The 21,026-nt window shown below is 43.7% G+C and overlaps 1 protein-coding gene across 7 annotated transcripts; it reads right to left on the minus strand.

Moving 5' to 3' along the window:
* Positions 1–1,067: 1,067 nt before the first annotated feature.
* On the minus strand, positions 1,068–19,299 carry Naa60 (N-alpha-acetyltransferase 60). Of its 7 annotated transcripts, XM_065452712.1 has the most exons (5): positions 19,121–19,295; positions 11,372–11,562; positions 9,052–9,208; positions 5,251–5,525; positions 1,068–4,468 (listed from the first exon to the last, which is right to left on the minus strand). In XM_065452712.1, exons 2-5 carry the CDS (start codon positions 11,521–11,523, stop codon positions 4,339–4,341), a joined length of 714 nt encoding a protein of 237 aa, XP_065308784.1. In that variant the 5' UTR covers positions 11,524–11,562; positions 19,121–19,295; the 3' UTR covers positions 1,068–4,338. The 7 variants fall into 7 exon arrangements, with proteins under 7 accessions (XP_065308784.1, XP_065308782.1, XP_065308779.1 ...); XM_065452710.1 differs by having other exon boundaries at positions 1,068–5,525; positions 9,052–9,191; positions 19,121–19,299; XM_065452707.1 differs by having other exon boundaries at positions 1,068–5,525; positions 19,121–19,297.
* Between the last annotated feature and the right edge of the window lie 1,727 nt (positions 19,300–21,026).

The following is a 21,026-nucleotide window of genomic DNA, read 5'->3' on the forward strand; positions in this document are numbered from 1 at the left end:
CAGGTCAAGAATACAGCAGCCCCTCAAACTAACCCCATACATGCACCAGTGTGTTGCCTCGCGTCCCCCTTGCTGCTTTGCAGCTGTGCTTCCCAACTTTGCTTTGTTGAAGCATTTCTTTGTTGCAACACTATTCACTCTTATGGTGGAGCTCTTTGTTTGTCAGGCACGAGTGATAGTTATGTTTCTAGATGTATCAACCAAGCTATTTCTTTCGCAGTATGTCTACAGGCAAGTGTTGGAAAGCGTTGGACAGGAAAATTCTAATAATTTTTGAAGCTTTCTTTGTTCTCGATGCAGACAGTTGACTGTTCATGCATGCGGTATGTGCACCTTGTTGCTGCAAGTGTGGCAGGTCCCCTTTGAGCTGGCCATATTTGTAAGGAAAACATTTCTTCAAGCACAAAAGCATGCATTCTTATGATCAACTTTTATAACAAAATAATGAGTGGAATGTGTTACACTATATGCGTATGTTCAATCCTGTAATGCCCAGACAGTTCTACATTAAGGAGCTATATAAAAATTGTTTATTTTTGGCCATGGAGAGTACATTTGCACAGAAAAATATAGATTCTGGTGTTTAATACACCAAAACCACGATCTGATTATGAGGCATGCTGTAGTGGGGGACTCCAGATTAAGTCTAGCCACCTGGGGTTCTTTAATGTGTACCCAATGCACAGTGCATGGGTGTTTTTGCAATCGCCCCCATTGAAATGCGGCCAGTATTTGATCCTGTGACCCCTTGCTTGCAGTGCAACACCATAGCTGCTAAGCCACCAGTGCGGGTTGCTTAGTGAGAAAGAAAATGGTATTTGAGTTATCACGTAATTAGTACAGTAATTAGCAGTTTATAGCCTGAGCTATCCACAACTGAAAGCTCTCTGCAGTGCATCAAAAATGCTACTATAGTCCATGCATTAGCTTTGCCATGATTCAGAATTTCGAGGGATCAAAACAGCCTAGCATATGATATGTTAGGCATTACAGAAAGAAATATAATTCTAGACTCACCTGATGCAAGTTTTCTACTGCAGCCCAGAAAGCAGGCACCGAGTCAAAAATGAGAACTTTCACAAGCTTTTATTTGCTTAAACATCTGCATCTGTTGCATAAAACAGCAATGTGCCTTGTCAGTCACTATGGTGTCATTCACACTGCAAACAACTAGCATACCACACAACTCGCTGGTGGGAAGGGTAACACAAAAGTTTGTAAGAAATATAAAAAAACAGACCCTTCCCTCACATTGCGAGAGCTTGTTCGTGTGCTTTCACCACAACACACTGGTCAATAAATAATGCTGCAACATATATTGCACTTCATCCATGATAATGTACGCGACAGGAATGTGTAGAAGAGTTATGATCCTATTCCACCAGATGCACAACTAAGCCGGACAAGCAGACCAAAGCTCAGCTCCTACTTGTTTGGAGTGTTCTCTTTCATGCCTCTGGTAATGGAGTGTGCAGAATGGATTCAAATGAAGTCTCAGTCTATTACCGGCATGGGGTTCAGGTTACTTGAACATGGTGTGAACCTGCAAGGCACAGTTGTTGGTACAGTCGAAGCATAGTATAATGAATTACCGGACATAATGAAATAAATATAAAATTTGCAGGTATTTTTCACAGATGTATGCTTATAACGAATGTCAGAAATAACAAAGGTATCTTCACGTCAAATGCGATTGCTATAACGAAGTTCAAATGCATTCGGACACACCTCAGCTTTGTCTCTCAACATGCACTGCATAAATACCTTGTTGACTTATTAATGCATCACGTGTCACCTCCCTGGGTAAGCCGTGTTCCGGACAATGCACTGAACTGAAAATGAGGGCGATGCTGCGCTGTTGACAAGGCTCGATGCTTGCAGTATTCAAACTTGCTTTTTTAAGCCAACATTCCATTGGGAGTGATATACCTGTGTAACAGAGATACCACACTTTGACTTTACTATGACAGGCTGTTAAAGCAGCACATGAGACAGCTTTGGCGGCAGGAGAGTACATTCGAAACTGAACCATACGTTCATCCACTAAACCTTTTGCAGCAGACGTGCTGATGTTTCAGGTATCCCTTTCACTGCAAGCCCTTATGCCGATTCCTTTAATGGCCTGTGAAGTCATAAGTGCTTCAACAGATAACTTGCTCCGAGAGCCATGGAGTCAGGTTGTATGGGCACCCACGTGCCCCTTCAGGCACCAATTACATTACTTGCGTCTCCAGGATCATGAAAACCATACAGCTGCAGAATGTATTATAAACTTTCGATTCTTTCTGTCAGGTTTAAAAAATCTGGACTTCATGCGAGAACTCTCTACAGGAATGTCATATATGAGAACTTCATGTCTAGCATAAGTGAAAAGCACCTATCCAGGCACTTGAAATATATGCTGGATGTGCAAGACATTGTGAAAAAATGTGAACCCTCTACATGAAGATGTACTGATACCGAAAACACCCAGCCGTCTTTTTTTCCAGCTCGGTTTACTAAAACACTTTATATATTCAAACTTGCAGTGCAGCTCCAATCAGAAGTATTATTCTTATATTTATACTTATCTCCTCACATTTTGCAGCCAAATGAGTGTATGCAAGTGACGCTAAAACTTATATTGAAACAAACTAAAACAAAGGTAATGACAGATGAAGCATTGTGTGCCACGAGTGTAATAGTATAGAATAGACCTTGTCCCTGTGGCATAGGTACAGTAATGATTGCCAAGGCCATGTTCTTAATGCCATTTTTTTAGGAGCTAAACCACACGTGCATGTTTAATATTATTAATGCTGGGATGAAAATGCATGTAGTTGAAGCAGAAAGTGTGGAATTGTAATTCGAAAATAAAAACTTTCTCATTGCTTAAATATGTTAAGAGGCATTTTTCAAGGTCTTTTTTTTAAAACAGTGTTTTGTTACATGCATAATCATGTTGGGTTTAACAAAGCTGAAGCAAAATGGCACCCATCGCCGATGATTATGGGGACACGAAAAATATAACTTTGAACAAATAGCCATAACAATTTTGTTAGACATATGATAACAAAGTGAGTTTCTGAAGCACAGTATGTGCTACATGCCATTACATTTGCTCTTGTGAAAGAATAACACACTGCTTGAACAGCTGAGACATATATTTAGTAATGAAAAACAAAATGCTCAAATTCCAATGTTCACAGATCCAATGTTGAGATGTCGCGCATCATAAATGTGCATAAAAAAATGTCACACTGAAGCAGCTATCCACCGTGGCTGTGTTGGCAGCATAGTCACATCTCACTTTTTTGGCCACAGTTGGCAGCACTTGTTGCCTATTCTTACACTGCAGAGGAAAATGCTAATGAGGAACCAGCAGTACAGGTGACACTTCTGGTAGTTGTGGAAAGGCCCTGCCACAAATTTTTGGCTTCTGCTGCAAAGATTTCACCAAAATGCATAATTGTGGCTTTTTCTGCATTCTGACGAGCCACAGCCAGCTTTTGCGTGCACAACACTTTGCTCATTTTCTTCTGTTGCTGGCTTTCTCCACATGTCCGCTAATTTGTGGAGGAATGTCACACTTACACCTAAGGAGCACAGTTTCCACAATAAACCAGAATTCACTGGTAGCTCTCCCAGGCCCTGCAGAATTTGTGGTACATCGACTGTTGCTCACAGAGTACACCCTATTGCAAAAGGTATGGTTTAGCCGGCCTTTGCGTCTTTTTGTTTGTTGCTTGCACTAGGGTGTGTAAGGTGTGCTGTGTGTGGAGGTATAGTATTTTGTTCAGACGATGAGTGTGCTATATTAAAGTGAGGCAATGCAAGCAATGCTCAGTCAGAGCATCTCCACTGGGGACATGCAAAATCTACCTTTAGACAAGGAGTGGTGTTCATATTCGTTTAGTCTAATGCTGGCACAATGTTCAGTAGCTCAACGTCTCCACAAGCTTCTTCCAGCACCGTTTGTCACATTCACTTGCTTTTGCACAAATCGAGAAACATGCAAAGCAAAAATGCCACCGTACTAGCCTTAGCAACACAGCTAAGGCACATAAAAAGAAAGAAGTCTGTACACAGCAGCTGCACTTGACTGGAGAACCCAAGGCACAGCGTAGGGCCCAGCACAGCACCCACACACGTCTTTTCGTGAATGCATGAGGAACGAGGTTGTTGCAGAAGTAAAAAAACAACACTTTGCTCAGTGTCGGCACTGCATTGAAATGAGCATTCACTTTTTTTTTTCTTCAACTTAGTGAAAAGAGAGGCAGAACACCAAGAGAAATTCAACAACAGTCTTGTGCCCAAATGATGGGCTGCAGTCTTTTGGGATGGGGCAAGGCACGGTTGCTACTTGTGTGACACATACACCCTTGAGAACAGCCTGGAGAAGAGCTTTCCCACCATGCGCAGCAGCTGCTTGGGCAGTGCACACACTTCCAGCCGGGACACCTTCTGGCTCCAGTGCTTGATGTAGTCCGTGCGGGCACAAGTCAAGGAGAGCTCAAATGAACCATGGCCATTGCAAAATTGGTCTCTGGTCTTCTACTAAATGAACAACACTTCAGCATCGATGGGTCCAACACTGCAACTGCTGGTTGCTACACAAGAATAATGTACTGATTTTCTCAATCTACCACCATTTTTCAAAATGGTGCAGCCAGTCTGTACCTCTACATGTGCGGAATTGATGTGCTGAATGGCACATTCACTATTGGTGTGTGGATGATAGAAATGCAGAATATGAATTGAATAATCTAATCATATTTCTAGGTTTTTTTATACAATTCAATTTTAAACAAATATAAGGGGTTGCTACGACTACTGCAACGTGCTGGCCGTGGAAAAGGGCCAATGCATGCGAGCTACCTCAAACGTTTGCCCAGCGGATGCTAATTATTTTAAATCCTGCACAGTTTGACGTGTTATTAGGTCCATTTGATTCGCCTGCACTTTCTGAACTAGTTCACAAGGTGCTGCACTTCGCTATTTATTGTACCACTTCAATGTGGCAGCGTCTACAATGTTGCCACTCATTTCACTCAGAGCAGGCTTTACGCAGGACGAGTTCACAGCATTCCATGCATTCATCAGAAATGTAGTACAGCAGGAACTAGTTCACAAACTGCAGAGTGGATCGATTGGACCAACTGCTTATCTGCTTTGGCTCTTAAGGCACAAAAAGTATGTTTAATCAAGGTTCTGGCTGGACCACAGCAGGCCCACAAGTGCCCATGCAATGCCATAGTCTGAAAAGGATATAGGAGTGTCCAGGGTGGGTGGCCACCATTGATGTAGAGCACATATGAGTATCCATCACGGGGTGCACCCCGGACTGAGTAATACAGGGGCAGGAAGGCATGTGGCCGGAAGCAGCGCCGCTCGTAGAACTGGATGGCACACGTGTTGGATGCCAGCACGTGCAGGTAGACAGCCTTGCAGGCACCACAGCCGGGTTGTGGCTGCTGCTGGGACAGGTGCGCAAGCAGGCTGTCTAGCAGGAGTGTTGCTATGCCATTGCGCCGGCACTCGCGCACCTGCACAATACGGTGCGTGAAGGCGCTTATAAGTACTGCACTAAACACCGCTGCTGTTTAACAGCCCACTTCTGATCGTTATTTGCCGTTTTAGTTACTTTTCTGTCAACAGCAGTCAGTAGAGGTGTGCAAATATTCGAAACGGTTGAATAACAAATTGAGTGGTCACTGTTCGTAAATATGAACACTCAAATATAAATAGTTATCAAGTATTTCCAAACCCTACATGTTGTGGGCTCACTGTAGGTCTCCGCGCACGGTGTCGCCAAGTGGCCCCGAGAAGTGGAGCCTCACGACGCAGCACGACGGCGTACAGCGATAGACCCACCGCAGGTTCGAGCACCGAGCCGATAGGCCTGGCCGGCTCTGGCCGTACGCATGGGCGCTCTCCCAGGAACACAAGGCGTCCAGGACAGTTAAGGCATTTATTGATCATAAATGGGCAACACGTACCAGACTGCACCCAAACACACAGAGTACACTCGGCGCCCGCGGTTCCCGATGGCGAGGAAGGCGGGTTACACGCCGCGTCGAACAATGGTTTGCGCACTCAGGCCGAAATGCGTTCGCAAACGTTACCTAGTGCTTCCCGCCACCGACAATGGTCTGCGACGGTTCGGACACGCAAAATGTGACGCACTGAGTACCTGCGACTACCGCAAGGGCAGAAAGCAGAGCCACCCAGCAAGCTACACTTACGCAAGCTGACAAAGCACGTGAACGTCCCCAGGCCGGGGCATTGGGGACACAAATAGCTGGTCGCTCACGTACCTTGCAGCCTGCCTCCCGTGACCGGCGCTCGTCTCTGCCGCAGCACGACTCTCCCGCGCACGACGATCGTCCTCAGTCGGGGCTTCTTCCCTACATCACGCTCCACGACCCAATCGGAGGGCCGCGTAGCATGACTTCGCGAGACGGGGTCGCGGCGCCCGGGGAAAACGGCGCACGGTCGAGGGGCAGGCATTTGGGAGGGGTTTTCCTCGCAATGGCAAATAAGTCCGGAGCCTTAGGCACAGCAACGACTGCGCCCTAGTATACTGAAGGAACTCCCACAATGTGTACCATCAAACATAAAATTCAAACAAATGTACAATAAATTTCATCTCTACAGGCATAGTTGGGGCATAAAACATGAGAATTTGCTTAGTGGAGCAAGCTACGTCCCTCAGGGAGCCAGACCTGACTGGCTTTACAGCAATCACTCGCACTCTCTGAAAAGTCCCAGGTACGCAAATGAATCGCTTAGTTTTTTCCTAAGGTTGCATTTCTGTTTTTAATAAACAATGCTTCATAATGTGCAATGTACTGACACAAGCTTGCTAATGTTATGAATACATGTACTAGGGCGTGAACATCGTTTTACATTAATCGGGAATATGGTTGTTCATTATTCGAAAAGTATTCGACATTCAACATGCTTCTGGAAATATTCATTTCATATTTGATTCGGTCTGAAATATTAGTGTTCACACACTCCTAGCAGTCAGCTTCTGTCAGTATGAAAGCAGGTACACAATTCACTGCCCACCTAATCTATGAAGCATTTTGGCTCCTATTAGTTCTCACAAGTCTGCTGGTTATTTCTGCTTCATTGAAAAGTGGCTGACATGCCAAAATGACAATGCTGAAATGATTCACAGATTAAGCAAACAGTGTGTCAGCTCAACATCCAAAAAACTGAACTTCCAGATACACAATATTGTTTACTTGTGTGGATTATGCAACATTTAGCAATCTGGCTGCACCTGCATGATCATTCAGACAATTTCAAGGACGAGCCATGCTCACATTTATCTGCGCACTTCGAAAAGCTATGGCTGTAAACCTTTATTTGGGTTGTATGCCGAAATTATATCCACACACAGGACACATGTACACCTGTGAGAAAAAGTGTGTGGACCACAAGGTCTCCGAAAAAACTAAATTTATTTGCAATTAGCATTATAATAAGGTGAAATTGGCAAGTAGACTGGAAAGTGCACAATACCAAGTTTGGACTGCAGTCCTCAATTTCAAGTTGCATTTACGCTGAGGAAAAAATCGGCTTTATCGCGCAATCCCTGGCTCGTATACTTTTGCTCACGGGTGTACATGCGTAAGATTTTCAGCTGTGAGGGTACATTTTGAACTGTGAGGGACCTATTTGACCTGAGATGCTCTGTTCATTATTTTCCCAACCATGCGTTCACAAAGTCGCAATGTACTGGTATGTTCACAGTCAAATATGTAGTGTGATCTGATAACAACCCAGTTGTGTGCACTACTTTGCATCTGTTTGCGTTTTCGGTCCTGGTTGGTGTTCTTTTCATACCGGTTAGTTTGTGCTGTGCATAAACAATCTACATTCATGCTTAGTCTTGCTGTAATTCTAATTAGTTTCATTTGATTGTAGGCTTTACTTCTATATTGCTCATAATGGGTGGAGCTGTGTTTTATCCTTGAAACTGAACACTTGATTGTTTCTACAGAAAACCAGATTTCTTCTTGAATGCCAGATCAAGAAAGCACAGTATACTACGCGTTTATACCTCAACATTTGAAAAAGATACAGAAACCCCAAAATGAAGAGCCCCATAAATAATCCACACGAAAACAAGCACACAGGTACCCAGCAAAGAGTGACTCATTCTATACACAGTACTTCCTCATTGAAATGGCAGTCATTACATACAAATATTTCTGCTACAATGTATTAAGACCTGGTTTGGCTTTATTCTACAGCTCAAGTCCTGGTGGATAAAAAAAGGAAACTAGCACTATATTCACAGCCCAGTTCTGGATATAAAGCAAGGTGCTCGTTTATTAGAATATGTTGCTTGAATGTGTTTTAAAAGTGGTTGCAATGCATCGGCACTGCATGCAGTTGGTAATGCAATGATTTATGAATGACTGTTTTTTGTCCCAACAGCAAGCTGTTTTAAAGGTATTGAAAGGTAGTTCTGGCATGGCTTCTCTAAAGGTGGTGACTTATGCACTGGTGTCTTGATTGAGTTGGGGACAAGCACAGGCTTTGTGTTATGACATAACTGATTTATGCAAATATTAAGGTTACACACATCACTCTCCCAAGACATTTAGGCAAGAGGCAAGTCCACACTCGCCAACCTGTGAACATTAAGGTTCATAAAAATCTCCCCCCACCCCGAAGAAGAGGCAGTGAACAGATAGCACACATTCTTAACAAGTTTGCCCAATCTTTTGTATAGTTATAAGTTATTTGTATAAGTATAGTTATAAGTTATAAGCTATCTTTTGTATAATTAACAGTCATATACATAAGATCTATAAAATACATAAAATACATGAAGTGTAGCATTACATAGGTTTCTGAGAAATTAAAGGCTTGGCATGTGAATAATATACACTGATACTAGATGATAGTATGTTAAAGGTATTGAATGTGGTAAACACATTTGAAGCTAGTTACGTTCTCCCTGTCATCTGGTGTTAGTAGAGTGAGATCAGTGCTGTTGAGAAGCACATACTGCTGGCCAGCAGATAACCAAAACAGCATGTGTGGACTCACCACCCCCAGGGTGAGAATGTAGGCAACCTGTGCAGAGGGCGGGAAGTTTGTGGCCAGGAGTCCTGCATCTTCTCGGTTGCACTGGGACTGCGCCTTGCTTTCGGCAACAATGAGGCCAATGATGCGGCCCCCATACATTGCTGCCAAGGCAAAAAACCTGCACATGACATGTCCGCAGTCCATGATGATAATGGATAAAAGCAGCCATGTCCAGTATTCAGTATTGCCTTCAGACGGCAACTAATTCACTGCGTTAATAAGTTCAGTTTCACCACACTTTCTTATGTCTTCGCAACCATGATGCACATTTCTTCACTGGGGGTGACTAACATTCTTGATATATCCAATCTGTGAGGAACGATCAATGAAACTTTTCTTTCATTACTTTTAATGAATTAATATACTTTCTAGTAACTTGTCCATCAGACGCTGCATAGTAATGGAACTGGCCATACTCTTGATTTACTACCTGCAACACTGCAAGTATTCTTAAAAATTAAATTCTGGGGTTTTACGTGCAAGAACCATGATCTGATTATGAGGCATGCCGCAGTGGGGGCCTGTGGATTAATTTTACCCACCTGTAGTACTTCAATGTGCACCCAATGCACAGCACACAAGTGTTTTTGCATTCTGCTGTCATGAGAACATGGCTACCACGACAGGGATCGAACCCCCACCTTGAGCTCAGTAGTGCTACACTACTGACCATGGCGGGTCATTGCTAAATATTGTCACGTGGTAGTGACGGTGAAGAAAGAATACAGTAGCAGTACTGTGAAAGACAAAACTAGCTTTTATTGGGCGAACCTGTGCCCACAAAACAGGCTACACTTAAAGCACAACGATAGCGGCGAACACAGTCGGCGATCGTCGAAAATCTGATCAGCGGGTCAAGCGCGTCGGCTTTTATAGATCAGTCGTCGAATGTTCCAGATTAACTGATGGGACCCGCGTGTCTTCCACAAAGTTCTATACCATTCGTGTCACGCGATGAAATCTGATAACACAAGGTTCGGCGACAACAGACACGCGGATAGAAGCGTCGATAACTTTCCAGAAACGTCGGATGCATGCAGGCGCGTCCCTCACTGTGCGATTACAGTTGTTAAGCGGTGAAACGTGGTTGCCCGATAAAGATAAGTACACGTGTCAATATTATATCAAACACCCAAGTGTTTCCTTTCCTGAACAAACCTTCCTGCTTGCTATCACTCTTTGTAATGAAGAACACACAAAAAATTTGCATGGAAAATGTACTTGTGGCTTGAATGTGGCTTTCAAACCATTCTTTCCATCCTATGATTGACATCAGCAATTGAATAAGGCATGAATGAGTTGTGGACCATACTCAACGTTAAAATACTGGACCAATAACATTTAATACCAACCCATACAAGACAGAGCAAACACAGGAAGATGGAGAGGAAGTGATCAATGGTGATTGAACCAGGGATGCCGTGTAGCCAATGTTTCAATAAGTGGAACTGTCTTCGTCAGTGTCACTGTCTGACCACTGTTGATCACGTCACACAACCTGAATTTTCTCATGAATAAAAGATTGCAACAGACTGTTTGAACAAAGAAATATTAAATATAGTTTGCAGGGTAAAATGTGTGCTATAAGTACAATAAAAAATAAACAAGAACAAAGATTATTGAGAAATTAATCAAGTTAAAACATTTTAAAATGGTCTTCCATTGTTAGTCTAAACTGTTTAAAAGTAATTACATTAGTAATCTTGAGAGAAGGCTTACTGCCAATTCTAAGCAATTTTGGAGGAGCATTAGGCGCAGTGGTATAGAAAATAATTTTGTTCCCTCCTCAAATACATAATGACATAATTCGTGATGATCTGGGTGAGGCTAACTGCTATTTACAATCAGTGCTCACTTAGACACACATTAGAGGTTTCCTTCCTGCGGGAAGTAAATGAAGTGCTTGAAGTTACCTTCTCTTTGCAGTGTACCCTGTTAGATAATACCAAACTGATGAAAGCACTTGGCCCAGTAGATGTTCTTGCTGACGCTGCCACCACTTGGTTTTGGCAGGCTATCAACTTGTGCAAATGCCTCTGGTGCCTACTGACAGTTGAATGAACTTTGGCAAGCCTGTATGCTAGGCCAGACGACAGGAGGCACCTGTCCTGTCATCTGGTCTTAAGTGTCATCTTCATTTGTGCCATTTCTTCCAGGACAAATTCTCACCAACTAGGCCAACAGCAAGCCAGCCCTGCAGTTACTAGAGGCTGACGCCTACTCAGGCTGTTGCACCGCAGTGCCTCAAATTGTGCCATCCATATATTCAAAGCAAGCGTACCTGGGGTTGGAGGTGATGTCATGGTACCAGGAATCTGGGTACTCAATGGGGAACCAGTCGGTGCAGAGTCGGCGCACCTCGGGGGCATCATCAGGTGCCAGGAACCGGAGCTGCACGTTGCTGTCACTCGCCAGGGGCACGACTCCCAGCATGCAGGCTGTGCCCCACAGCTCGCCTGCTTGTCACACACACTGCAACACACACATAGCCAGAGTACTGCTTTTAAATTCCTCTATGATAGTCAACTACTATGCCTCCTACTGGCACTAGTTAAATCAGTACCTAAGGAGGCACTGTTTCCAATCATATTAGGGACTGGCACACATCACTTCCTCCAAAGTGCAGCAATTCATGTTGTTCACTTTGTTTTATATAAGTTCCTAGTCAGCCTTTTTCATAACTAGTTCAAGCAGGAAATGCTGCCAAATTTATTTACCCCCCAAATATTCATCAGGTTAAATGTATAGTTAAATGTACAGTGCTCACGGAATGAAACGCGTCAATTTAGGGCTAACTAATGCCCAGACTTTCGTTTGTACCGGCTGCAGTTCGTGTCACATCGACGTAACTTTGGTGTGTACACTTAGAGAGGAGTCAGAGTCACCTTTAGTGACCAGATTCATAGCGACATGACATGGTACTCTCGAGTTCTCTGCATATATGCTGGGTTCTACCAAATACTCGCTGTCGCGTTTCATTCCGTGAGCACTGTACATAATGTCTGTTGTGCATGCATCCTCCCATACATGGCTTACACTAGATGCCAGACCAGGTTGCCTATTTTATTGCAGAGAAAAGTGAAGGAGGGAAGCTGATATCTAGCACAGATTAAAGGAATGCCTAAAGGAGTCCTGAAATTTCATTTCCAACATTTCATTATTCTTTTACCTTATATGAAGGCCCTTGACCTCAAAACCCTAAAAAAATATACTGGCATGCCTTAGGGCACCCTTATAGTAATATATACTAACAGCTTCCCTACAAACTAGTTTCATTTTAATTTTCCAGGACGTGTGCATCATGATGCAGACGATAGCCACATGGAAGTACAACACTGCATCATTTTGACACTTGCTCTGGCTCGCTCGGTCGTCTGCTGTCACTACTTCAGTCCGTTTGATTCGCCTGCACCACTGTGAACCAGTGCCAGCAGGGCACAAGAAGTTCATAAATTGTGCAGCTCGACTTCAGTGATGCACGCACAATGCAACATTCGGAACTAATGACGAGGTACCGACATAGTGCAGGCCCGCATGTTTTGTCTGCCTGATGTGCGCCGTTTGCGTAAACTTGAGAGGTCCCTGAATCACAGGTATGATTGGTTTCGGAGATGTAAACATGCCCCCATGTTGCGCAGACACAGTAGATGCACGTAAGCAGGGTTTCAACAGCACTTATACCCATGTGCTGCACCGTCTGCTGTGCCGCTGCTTCGGACCTGCACATTTGCATCGAATTGGCACGCTCATTAGGGAGGGCACAGAAACATTGTGAACCAGCCCTGTACCTTTCCTGCACCTTTTGAAACAAATGGCGCGATTTAGAAGGTGCCATTGCTGTACCCCTGGAACGAACAGCAGGGTGTAGCACCTCGTGAACTGGTTTAGGTGGTGCAGGCAAATTGAACAAATCTCTTGTTGTGCAGCCGGTGTACCAGCATAGCAGAGAACAAAGCACACTAGTGCAAGTGCCGAAACGTCCCAATTTTCTGCTCCCACATGACCACCTTCTGCATCATGACACATATACCTCCTAAAAAACAAAACTGAAAGTGACCAGTAAGAAAGCCATTATAGTAAGTTATTTAGAAGTCTCTCAAGCTTACCAGCATATTTTCTATGGTGTTTAAGGTCCTGAGCAGCCTTAAACACAATACATGAATGTTCAAAAATGTAACGTCAGTACTTTAAGCTCATGTGATGTTCTCCACAACAATACACATCATATATGCAATATTATCTTTACAACAACAACTTTTGTTGTTTTTGTTTTGTTTTTCCTGAACATGCTCCATGACTATCGCACATATAACTACGTAGGGCCCTAAATGCGACACTTAAAAAAATTTCCCTAATTGACTTTAATCAGCTAACAGTGCCACAAAAGTTATTTTATGCTTCATGGTAACTTCGAATGTTGGTGTCCATCATACCATTTCTTTTTTCCAACTCTGATTCTTCCAACGTGAAACATCCTGCAAACTTAAAGGTGCATCAGTTACCACAATATATCATTTGTTGTGGGTGATTGAGTAGCAGAATTTGAGAATTGCTGAAGTTTATGTGTACTTGTTCACATCTGAATTTATGTGGATAGTACATGGTATGCATGCACATATGACGGCACAGTCTGCTGTTGTGTGCTCTTCAGTCAGCAAACACTGAACAGAGCATGCACATATAGTAGCTCCGCCTAAACCTTTTTGAATGGATGAGAAAGTAAATATAGTATTTCACTCAAGAAGTGAGAGATTTGGCAAATTCATGCACTTTCTGTCATTTTGCGGAACTGTGACTTATTGTTTGGCAGTAAGCATTTGTATAACGGTGTCCGATTAGTTCCAAGCAGGGAAATGCGTTTGCACATGCACTCTAACATGCACTCACAATATATATAACAGCTATGATGTTCTGACTTATAAGAATATTGTTCCTTGCAATATTTTTGAGCACAAAACTGTAATCAGAAAAGACTAGGTTAGTTGCACTATTCCACCAGCAATGGAACAGGTCACAGAGGAAGTGGTAATGCCGAGATGGCATCGGCGGTAGCTTAAACAATGCCTTTGATTGGACCTACGAAGCAGCAGGTATATAAAAAAAATTAGATTGAATTGCATTGTTAAAGCACATGAATCAGGGTCAGCACCTACGGAAGTTGCTGCTGCAGTCAAAACAGGATGTTTGTACACCTAGCAACTATAGGCACTACGCATTCTATGAAACCCCTTTTGCAACATATTGCACCTTGCATTCAATCAATTTCAATATTAACTCACAAAAGGTTAGAAATACATTCATTCCGGATATGAAGTTACATGCATACAGAACTGTATTGAGGTCGTTTAATCTTGTCAGCTTTTGAGAAAATTTCATCTAAACCATTCTGTCCTCACAAACGATGAAAAGCACCCATGAAGTACATGTTTGGAATACTGCAAGATGACATGAAAATACAGCATGCAGCATCAACATGCTAAAGCCACCACACTATGTAGAGGAAAACAATGTGAGAAACAAGGAATGGGACTCAACACAAGTTCTGAGCACCACACTGCATTACATCGTCATCGCTGTGTTTAGGCAAAGAAAAGCGGTTTTTACCATAGCAAACATGAGCAGACGGTTACTTGGTCCATGTAGATGGAAATATTGCTTTTTGTACATCAACATTGATTTAAACAGGAAATGGGTTTCAGCAGGAGGTAATAAGAGTTAGCGTTGTATGAATAGTAATTTTTGAAACCAAATCAAATACGAATGGCATAGTTCCAGAAGCGAATTAAATTGAATATTGAATACTTTTGAATACTTTTTGAATAACAAACTGCTATTTTCATAATTACAGTCAACGACTGAATTTTCGGACGCCCAAATTTTCGGACATGCCTGATATTTCGGACGTCTTCGCGGCACCGTCACGAACCCCATAGAATCAATGTATAAGGACATCTGAAGTTTCGGACGCTCGAACCCCCCGCCGTCCAATTTTCCGGACTTTTTGACGGACGGAAGGACTTTTGGCTCCTCGCACAGCGCCCTTGTGAAGGAAATCGACTTGCAGCCGAAGCATATCACCGCTCTGAACCACAACTAGCCGAATCTAGCCGTCACACACTGATTTGGTCTGGCCACGCTGGCTATGTTCATACGCCGCACTTCCGCCTTCGGCGGAGTTTCCGGAGCGGCGCCATTTTGTTTGTTTGTTTGCACAGGCCACGTTTTGGCTAGCGTGGTGTGTGGTTGTGCTGTTGTGTCAAATATGCTCTGCGACGCTAGGCCTAGGTGCTTCGACGCTCGTCAGCGAACTCCACTGTTCGCAACTTGAGGATTTCGCTCGTCTTCGATGGCGGCCACTCCGTCTTCGTCGTCCTCGCCGATGGCATCGAAGCGCGGAAAGCAGTAGTACCGTCGGACGACGTGATCAACGACCTCCGCTCTGCTGGGGTTTCCATACCCACGGAAATAACTTTTTAACAGTTTGTTGACGCTGACAATGAGCTCAACTTCTCCGCAGAACTCACTGACGAGGGAATAGTCCGTCAGGTTGTGGGGGATTCAGAAGACTCCGATGTTGAAAATGAGGAGCCAGTGCCTGCGCCGCCTACAAGCGCCGAGTTGACGCGAGCACTGTTGACTCTTATCGGTGTACAGTGCTGATATGACCCTTGCTCAGATCGAGGCGAATATGATCGCATGCAACCAGAACGCCGTCAAAACAACAATCAACAAGTTCTTCAAGCCACTGCAGCAATAACACCGGCTGCTCGACGATGCACATGTACATAATAAACCGGCTGCATACATAGTTTTGCATACAGCAAGTCGTCTGCATACAGAGTTTTTGAACGCCTCTTTTTATAGCCACTTCACTGATGCTGTGGCAGGGTTTCGGAAGCATGTTACTTCACCCTTTACCCCTAGATCTGAGAAAAAAAGAAAAAGGGTGCGTTTTTTTGCATGCATTCATTTTTTCGGACTGCCTGAATTTTCGGACGTTTTTACGTTCCCTAGAGGGTCCGAAAAATTGGTCGTTGACTGTATTACGTAACAGTGTTCACATCCTAGTATTCATATCATTGGCAAGTTTCTGTCATTACATTGCTTGTTATGAAGCATTTATTAAAAGCAGAAATGGAACATCAGGAATGAATAAGCAGCTTGTTTTCATACACAAAACTCTCCGGAGAGCGCAACCAATCGCTGTGTAGCTGGAAAAGCATGACCTTGTGAGTGGCATAGCCTGCTCTATTACGTAAATTCACATTTTATACCTAATTATGCCTGTGCGGATTAAATTTACTGACTTCTTGTAATTTTATGCTTGTTTGCACAAAGCCAATGTTTTGATATTTCCAAAAAATATGACATAGTTTAGTATTTATGAGTAATGATAATTCAATATGAAGATCGAACCAAATAGAACACTATTCGATTAATTATTAGAAAATTTAGAATATTCTCACACCTCTGTGATATAAGAAGCAACTTGAAGTGATTGTGTCCTCGAGCTGTCTGCAGGCATCTGGATGATATCAAACTGATGCAGTGTCATACTTCACACACAAGAACATTAGCTATTGCAAAACTGTTTTAACAATAGCATATGCATCACTACAGGGATGTATGAAAGGCCCTGGGCAACAGAGTATGAAGTATATTTTGCTGCCACAAAATAATCATGCTCTTTTTATGGCCCAAACATAAAAAACATTGCACTGTGAGGCAACAAAGTTTATATTTGGCCACAGCTTATTCAACTGCACTTGTGGAACCTGCATGGTATATGTGTCTGAAAGCTGGCTGGTACACACAGTGCTTCACCAATTAACTGTGTTTTGTTTGCACATGAGTGAGGTGCTAATATACATATATATACCATTACATTACCATTACATTACTTAGAGGGAAATCTGGCGCTGCTGCGCTCTGGTATGCATGGGAATGCCGGTATATTGTGGATTCGTATTGGCATTGTTCTCGTAGAGACAGGACACCTTGAAGACGTGCTTGGCAAGTACCGTTCTGTCTGTCAGAATAATTAATTTTTTACTAGAACAGCATGTGAAAAGCTGTTTTAGCTTTATTATTACGCGAAAACATGTTTTGTTTAACTATGAGAACTTGTTATTGTGCGTATGACTACATGTTACGTAAGAAGTATCAGCGGGCCGCTAAAGTTGGAGGCAGACGACAAGGTTCGCGCTCGCTTTGAAACAGTTGGTCGTCTGTTCTTGCTTTTCTTCGCTTGGTCATGCACCATGGGTGAGTAAAGATGTAATATGCGTGAATGGAAACATTTTATGAAGATTTTACTTTAAGAACGCATTATTTATGTAGCCATATCCACGTTTTAGATGAAGCCTCTTACAACACCAGCCAACACGAGCCTCACAGACACATATACCGTCATTCCCATGACGGCACGGTGTCCCCTTAAGAAACTCCCATAGACGGTGGCGCCAGATTACCCTCTAGGTGTTATAGTGAGAAACTCTGTCTCTATCTGTGTGTGCGTGTCTTCCTTTCCTACTTCCAGTCGAAAATCCTCATCGGGTTTGTGTTCACGAGCACAATCAGACTATTTGTTTAAGCTGGAATGCAATTTTCTTACATTTTGTTTTGAGATGCAAACAGGTTATATATAACGTTTTTAAATGCGTAAGCATTTCTATGCCTACCCAGTGAGAATCCTGTCGGTCAAGTAAGATGAATGCAATGGCTCACACCCCCCGAAAGCAAGCAAAAAACACAAAAGGCATGTGCTGTCGGAGTTTTGTTTGGTGACATTTGTTTGTGGGATGTCATTCTCAAAATCCCGAGGAATAATTTTGTACAGAACGTAAGACAAAGACTGAACAACTTTAGTGATAGGAAAAGAAATTCAGTGCCGCATAGAATACTTTTCGCTCAAGGGTAGCCAGCGCCAGAGGCCGACACCAGATTCTCTGCGATACGGGGTGGCCGTAACTCTATCGCATTAAAATGCAACGGCTCATACCCACGTAAGGCAGAGACTACAAGCGTTCAGCTAAGTGAAGCGCAGATTCATTGCAATAACCCATACAACACACAGAACAGCATACGATTGTATAAAGGGCAAGCTTAAAACAAGCATCCGAACAATCAATAAAGCACTGCAAAGCCCCTCAGCAATTGTAGTGGTGGATTTGCAACAGCGTCGCTGGACATCCAGGTTGATAAGACCCGACAGAGAGATAAGAGTTGATAACGACCTATGAGGGTTGATAAGGGTTTATACTGGTCAGATAAAGTTTCATAACATTGGTAAGCACACCGGGCTGCTTGCATATGAGCAAGTGGCCCAATGCTTACGCATACAACTCCCAGAGATGTTTCTGCTAAACTTTTTTTTTTTTCCCCGGTTGGGCTGTGCAATTCATTCATCGCACCCCGCACATAGTTCTGTGCAGCCGTCACTAGCAGACCGAGATAAAAAAAAACTGATTGGAAGACAAAAGACACACAGCGCAGGCTGCATCCATGGTCGCAAGAGAGGGCCTATCAAAAACGCCCATCACGATAATACCCCGTTGAGCACATCAGGTAATGAACAAAATGTGTCAGGTACGTAAATGATAACTTGAGGACGATCTGTGTTGATTCGTAAACAACACGGCTGACGCATGGCGCTATTCAACACGTGAGCGACGTATGCAAGCAGTGTAAACAACACTCGCAGCTCATAGTGCAGCACGTTTTCAAACGCTCACCCCGGCATATATTAGAACCTGCGATTAGTGAAAGACAACTGCGGACGGTATACCCGATTTCCAAGCACTCCCTCAGAGCAGTGCGATAGAATGTCATTCGAGGGCCGCTCTGAATACTGAAAATATTGATAGTTTAATGCCCTGGTCAAACTGGTGAGTGGTTTCAAGCATCTAATACCGGCTGCCGTCAAAGAACGGAACCTCGAGAAAAGTTACAGCTGGGGCCGCATTGCGCAATGATCGTACGCGACAAGCGGGTGGTTGTGCACCTGGCACGAACGCGGTGTTGTACTTACGGTCGCAGCGGAAGTCGACCGGCTGGCTTTGGATCATAAGGCACGGCTGTGCGTGCAGAAAGGTAGATATCGTGGGCCCTCGATAAATGCAGACATCCTAAAACGACAACCCAACATTGAGACCATTCCAAAATTTCACCTGGCCGAAAGCGACGTTAGCGACACCTAGGCAGAAAAACATGCTGGTGAAACCGACAAAACAGTCGAGCGTGCCACGATTTCCAATTGGATTCCCCTCATCACTATCTTTCACGGTTTTTCACAACACCAGAACCGAACAATTGATTAAGTAAAATTTGTTAAACAAATCATGCTGACGATCACTGGTGGCGCTGTTTCGGTTTCGCTTTCAGTGCGAGCGCGAGGAGAGGAGGGGAACAAGCTAACCCCAAGAAATGAGCTCATAGCCAATGATAAGCACAATCTGGAAGTTAGGAGGGAGGGAAAGAATGCCCTAGTACTTATCGGTGGTGATTCAAATATGAGGAGGTGCAAAAGAGCTATAATGGAGCGTGCAAAGGGTGATAAGCGGGTAGCAGTCGGTACGTTCCCAGGCAGGACAATGGACGCAGTACTGAAAGAAACAAAAAGCGAGCTTTCTGAGAATGTTGCAGAGCGCAATTTGGTAGTGGTAGCGGCGGGGCTAAATGATGTGTTGAATGGTGAAGCTGCAAAAGTAGTGGAAAGATTAGCGGAGGGAGTTGACGATTTAAGGGCGATAGCACAGCAAGTCCAGATCGTGGTATGCACAGTGCCGGAGGTGCAAGGAAGGAACGGAGCAATTGCCAAGGACGTTGTGACTGTAAATTGTGAAATAAGAAAGCTAAGCCAGGAGAAAGGATTTGAAGTGGCAGACATAAACAGAGAAGTGCATAGAGCAGGCTTTGGCGGAGGCTTTACACGAGATGGCATCCACTTTAATGGAAGGCTAGGAGCCGAGATCGGCTGGCGCCTGGCAGGTCGGGCAGTAGCTTTTTTAGGGGCTCCACTGCGCCTCAGGGTGTAGGGGTAGGTAGAAACAGTGTAGAAAGTTCAACAATAGAGGCTGACGCCAATAATTAAAATGGCCACTAGGAGGTCCAGGAAGAAAACTACAAATAAATTTAACACCAGGATCAGGTACATAAACATGGAAGGCGGTAGAAAAAGAGCGAGGTGGTTAGAAATAGAACAGCAGTTAAAGGACGAAGAAGTAGGTGTATACGCGCTATGCGAAACACACCTCAGGGATCTAGAAGACCCACCGCAGATTGAAGGCTACGTCTGGGAAGGCAGCAATAGAACAACAACGGAGAGGAAGGGAGGAGGAGTAGATATATGCTCATACACCAAGGAACAAATTGGCAAAGAATAAAGTTAACTTGCAAAGAACATGTCTGGGTATCAGGTACAATTGCCGGTAAAAAGGCATGGCTAGGAGTAGTTTATTTAGGGACAGGGGACAAATACAGGCAAGAGAACAATTAAAGATCTAGTGAAGTGTCTCGATGACGATATAAAGCAGTTTGGAGAAGGTGCCGATATTTGTCTGCTGGGTGACATGAATGGCCACATCGAGGATCTGGATGGATACACAGATTGTAATGGGAAGTTGATGCTAGACTTCTGTGAACGACACAACCTAGTTATAGCAAATAGAGAAACTATAAGTGTGAGGGACAAATCACGTGGGAGTCCCGTAACAGACAAACGACCATTGACTACTGCATAATGTCGCAGGGATTGTATAGCAAGCTAGCAATAATGGAAATAGACGAAGAGGGGAAGTACAGCCTCGGAAGTGATCATAAACGTATTAGTCTACACTTGGGAGCCCTACTCAAAAGAGAAATACGGGGAAGCCAAAAAGAGTACGCAAAATTAAATGACGCGCAAATAGCGCAAATAGCGGCTGGCATAGAGGAAG

This window comes from Dermacentor albipictus, chromosome 8, assembly GCF_038994185.2.
Source record: "Dermacentor albipictus isolate Rhodes 1998 colony chromosome 8, USDA_Dalb.pri_finalv2, whole genome shotgun sequence".
Lineage (NCBI taxonomy): Eukaryota > Metazoa > Arthropoda > Arachnida > Ixodida > Ixodidae > Dermacentor > Dermacentor albipictus.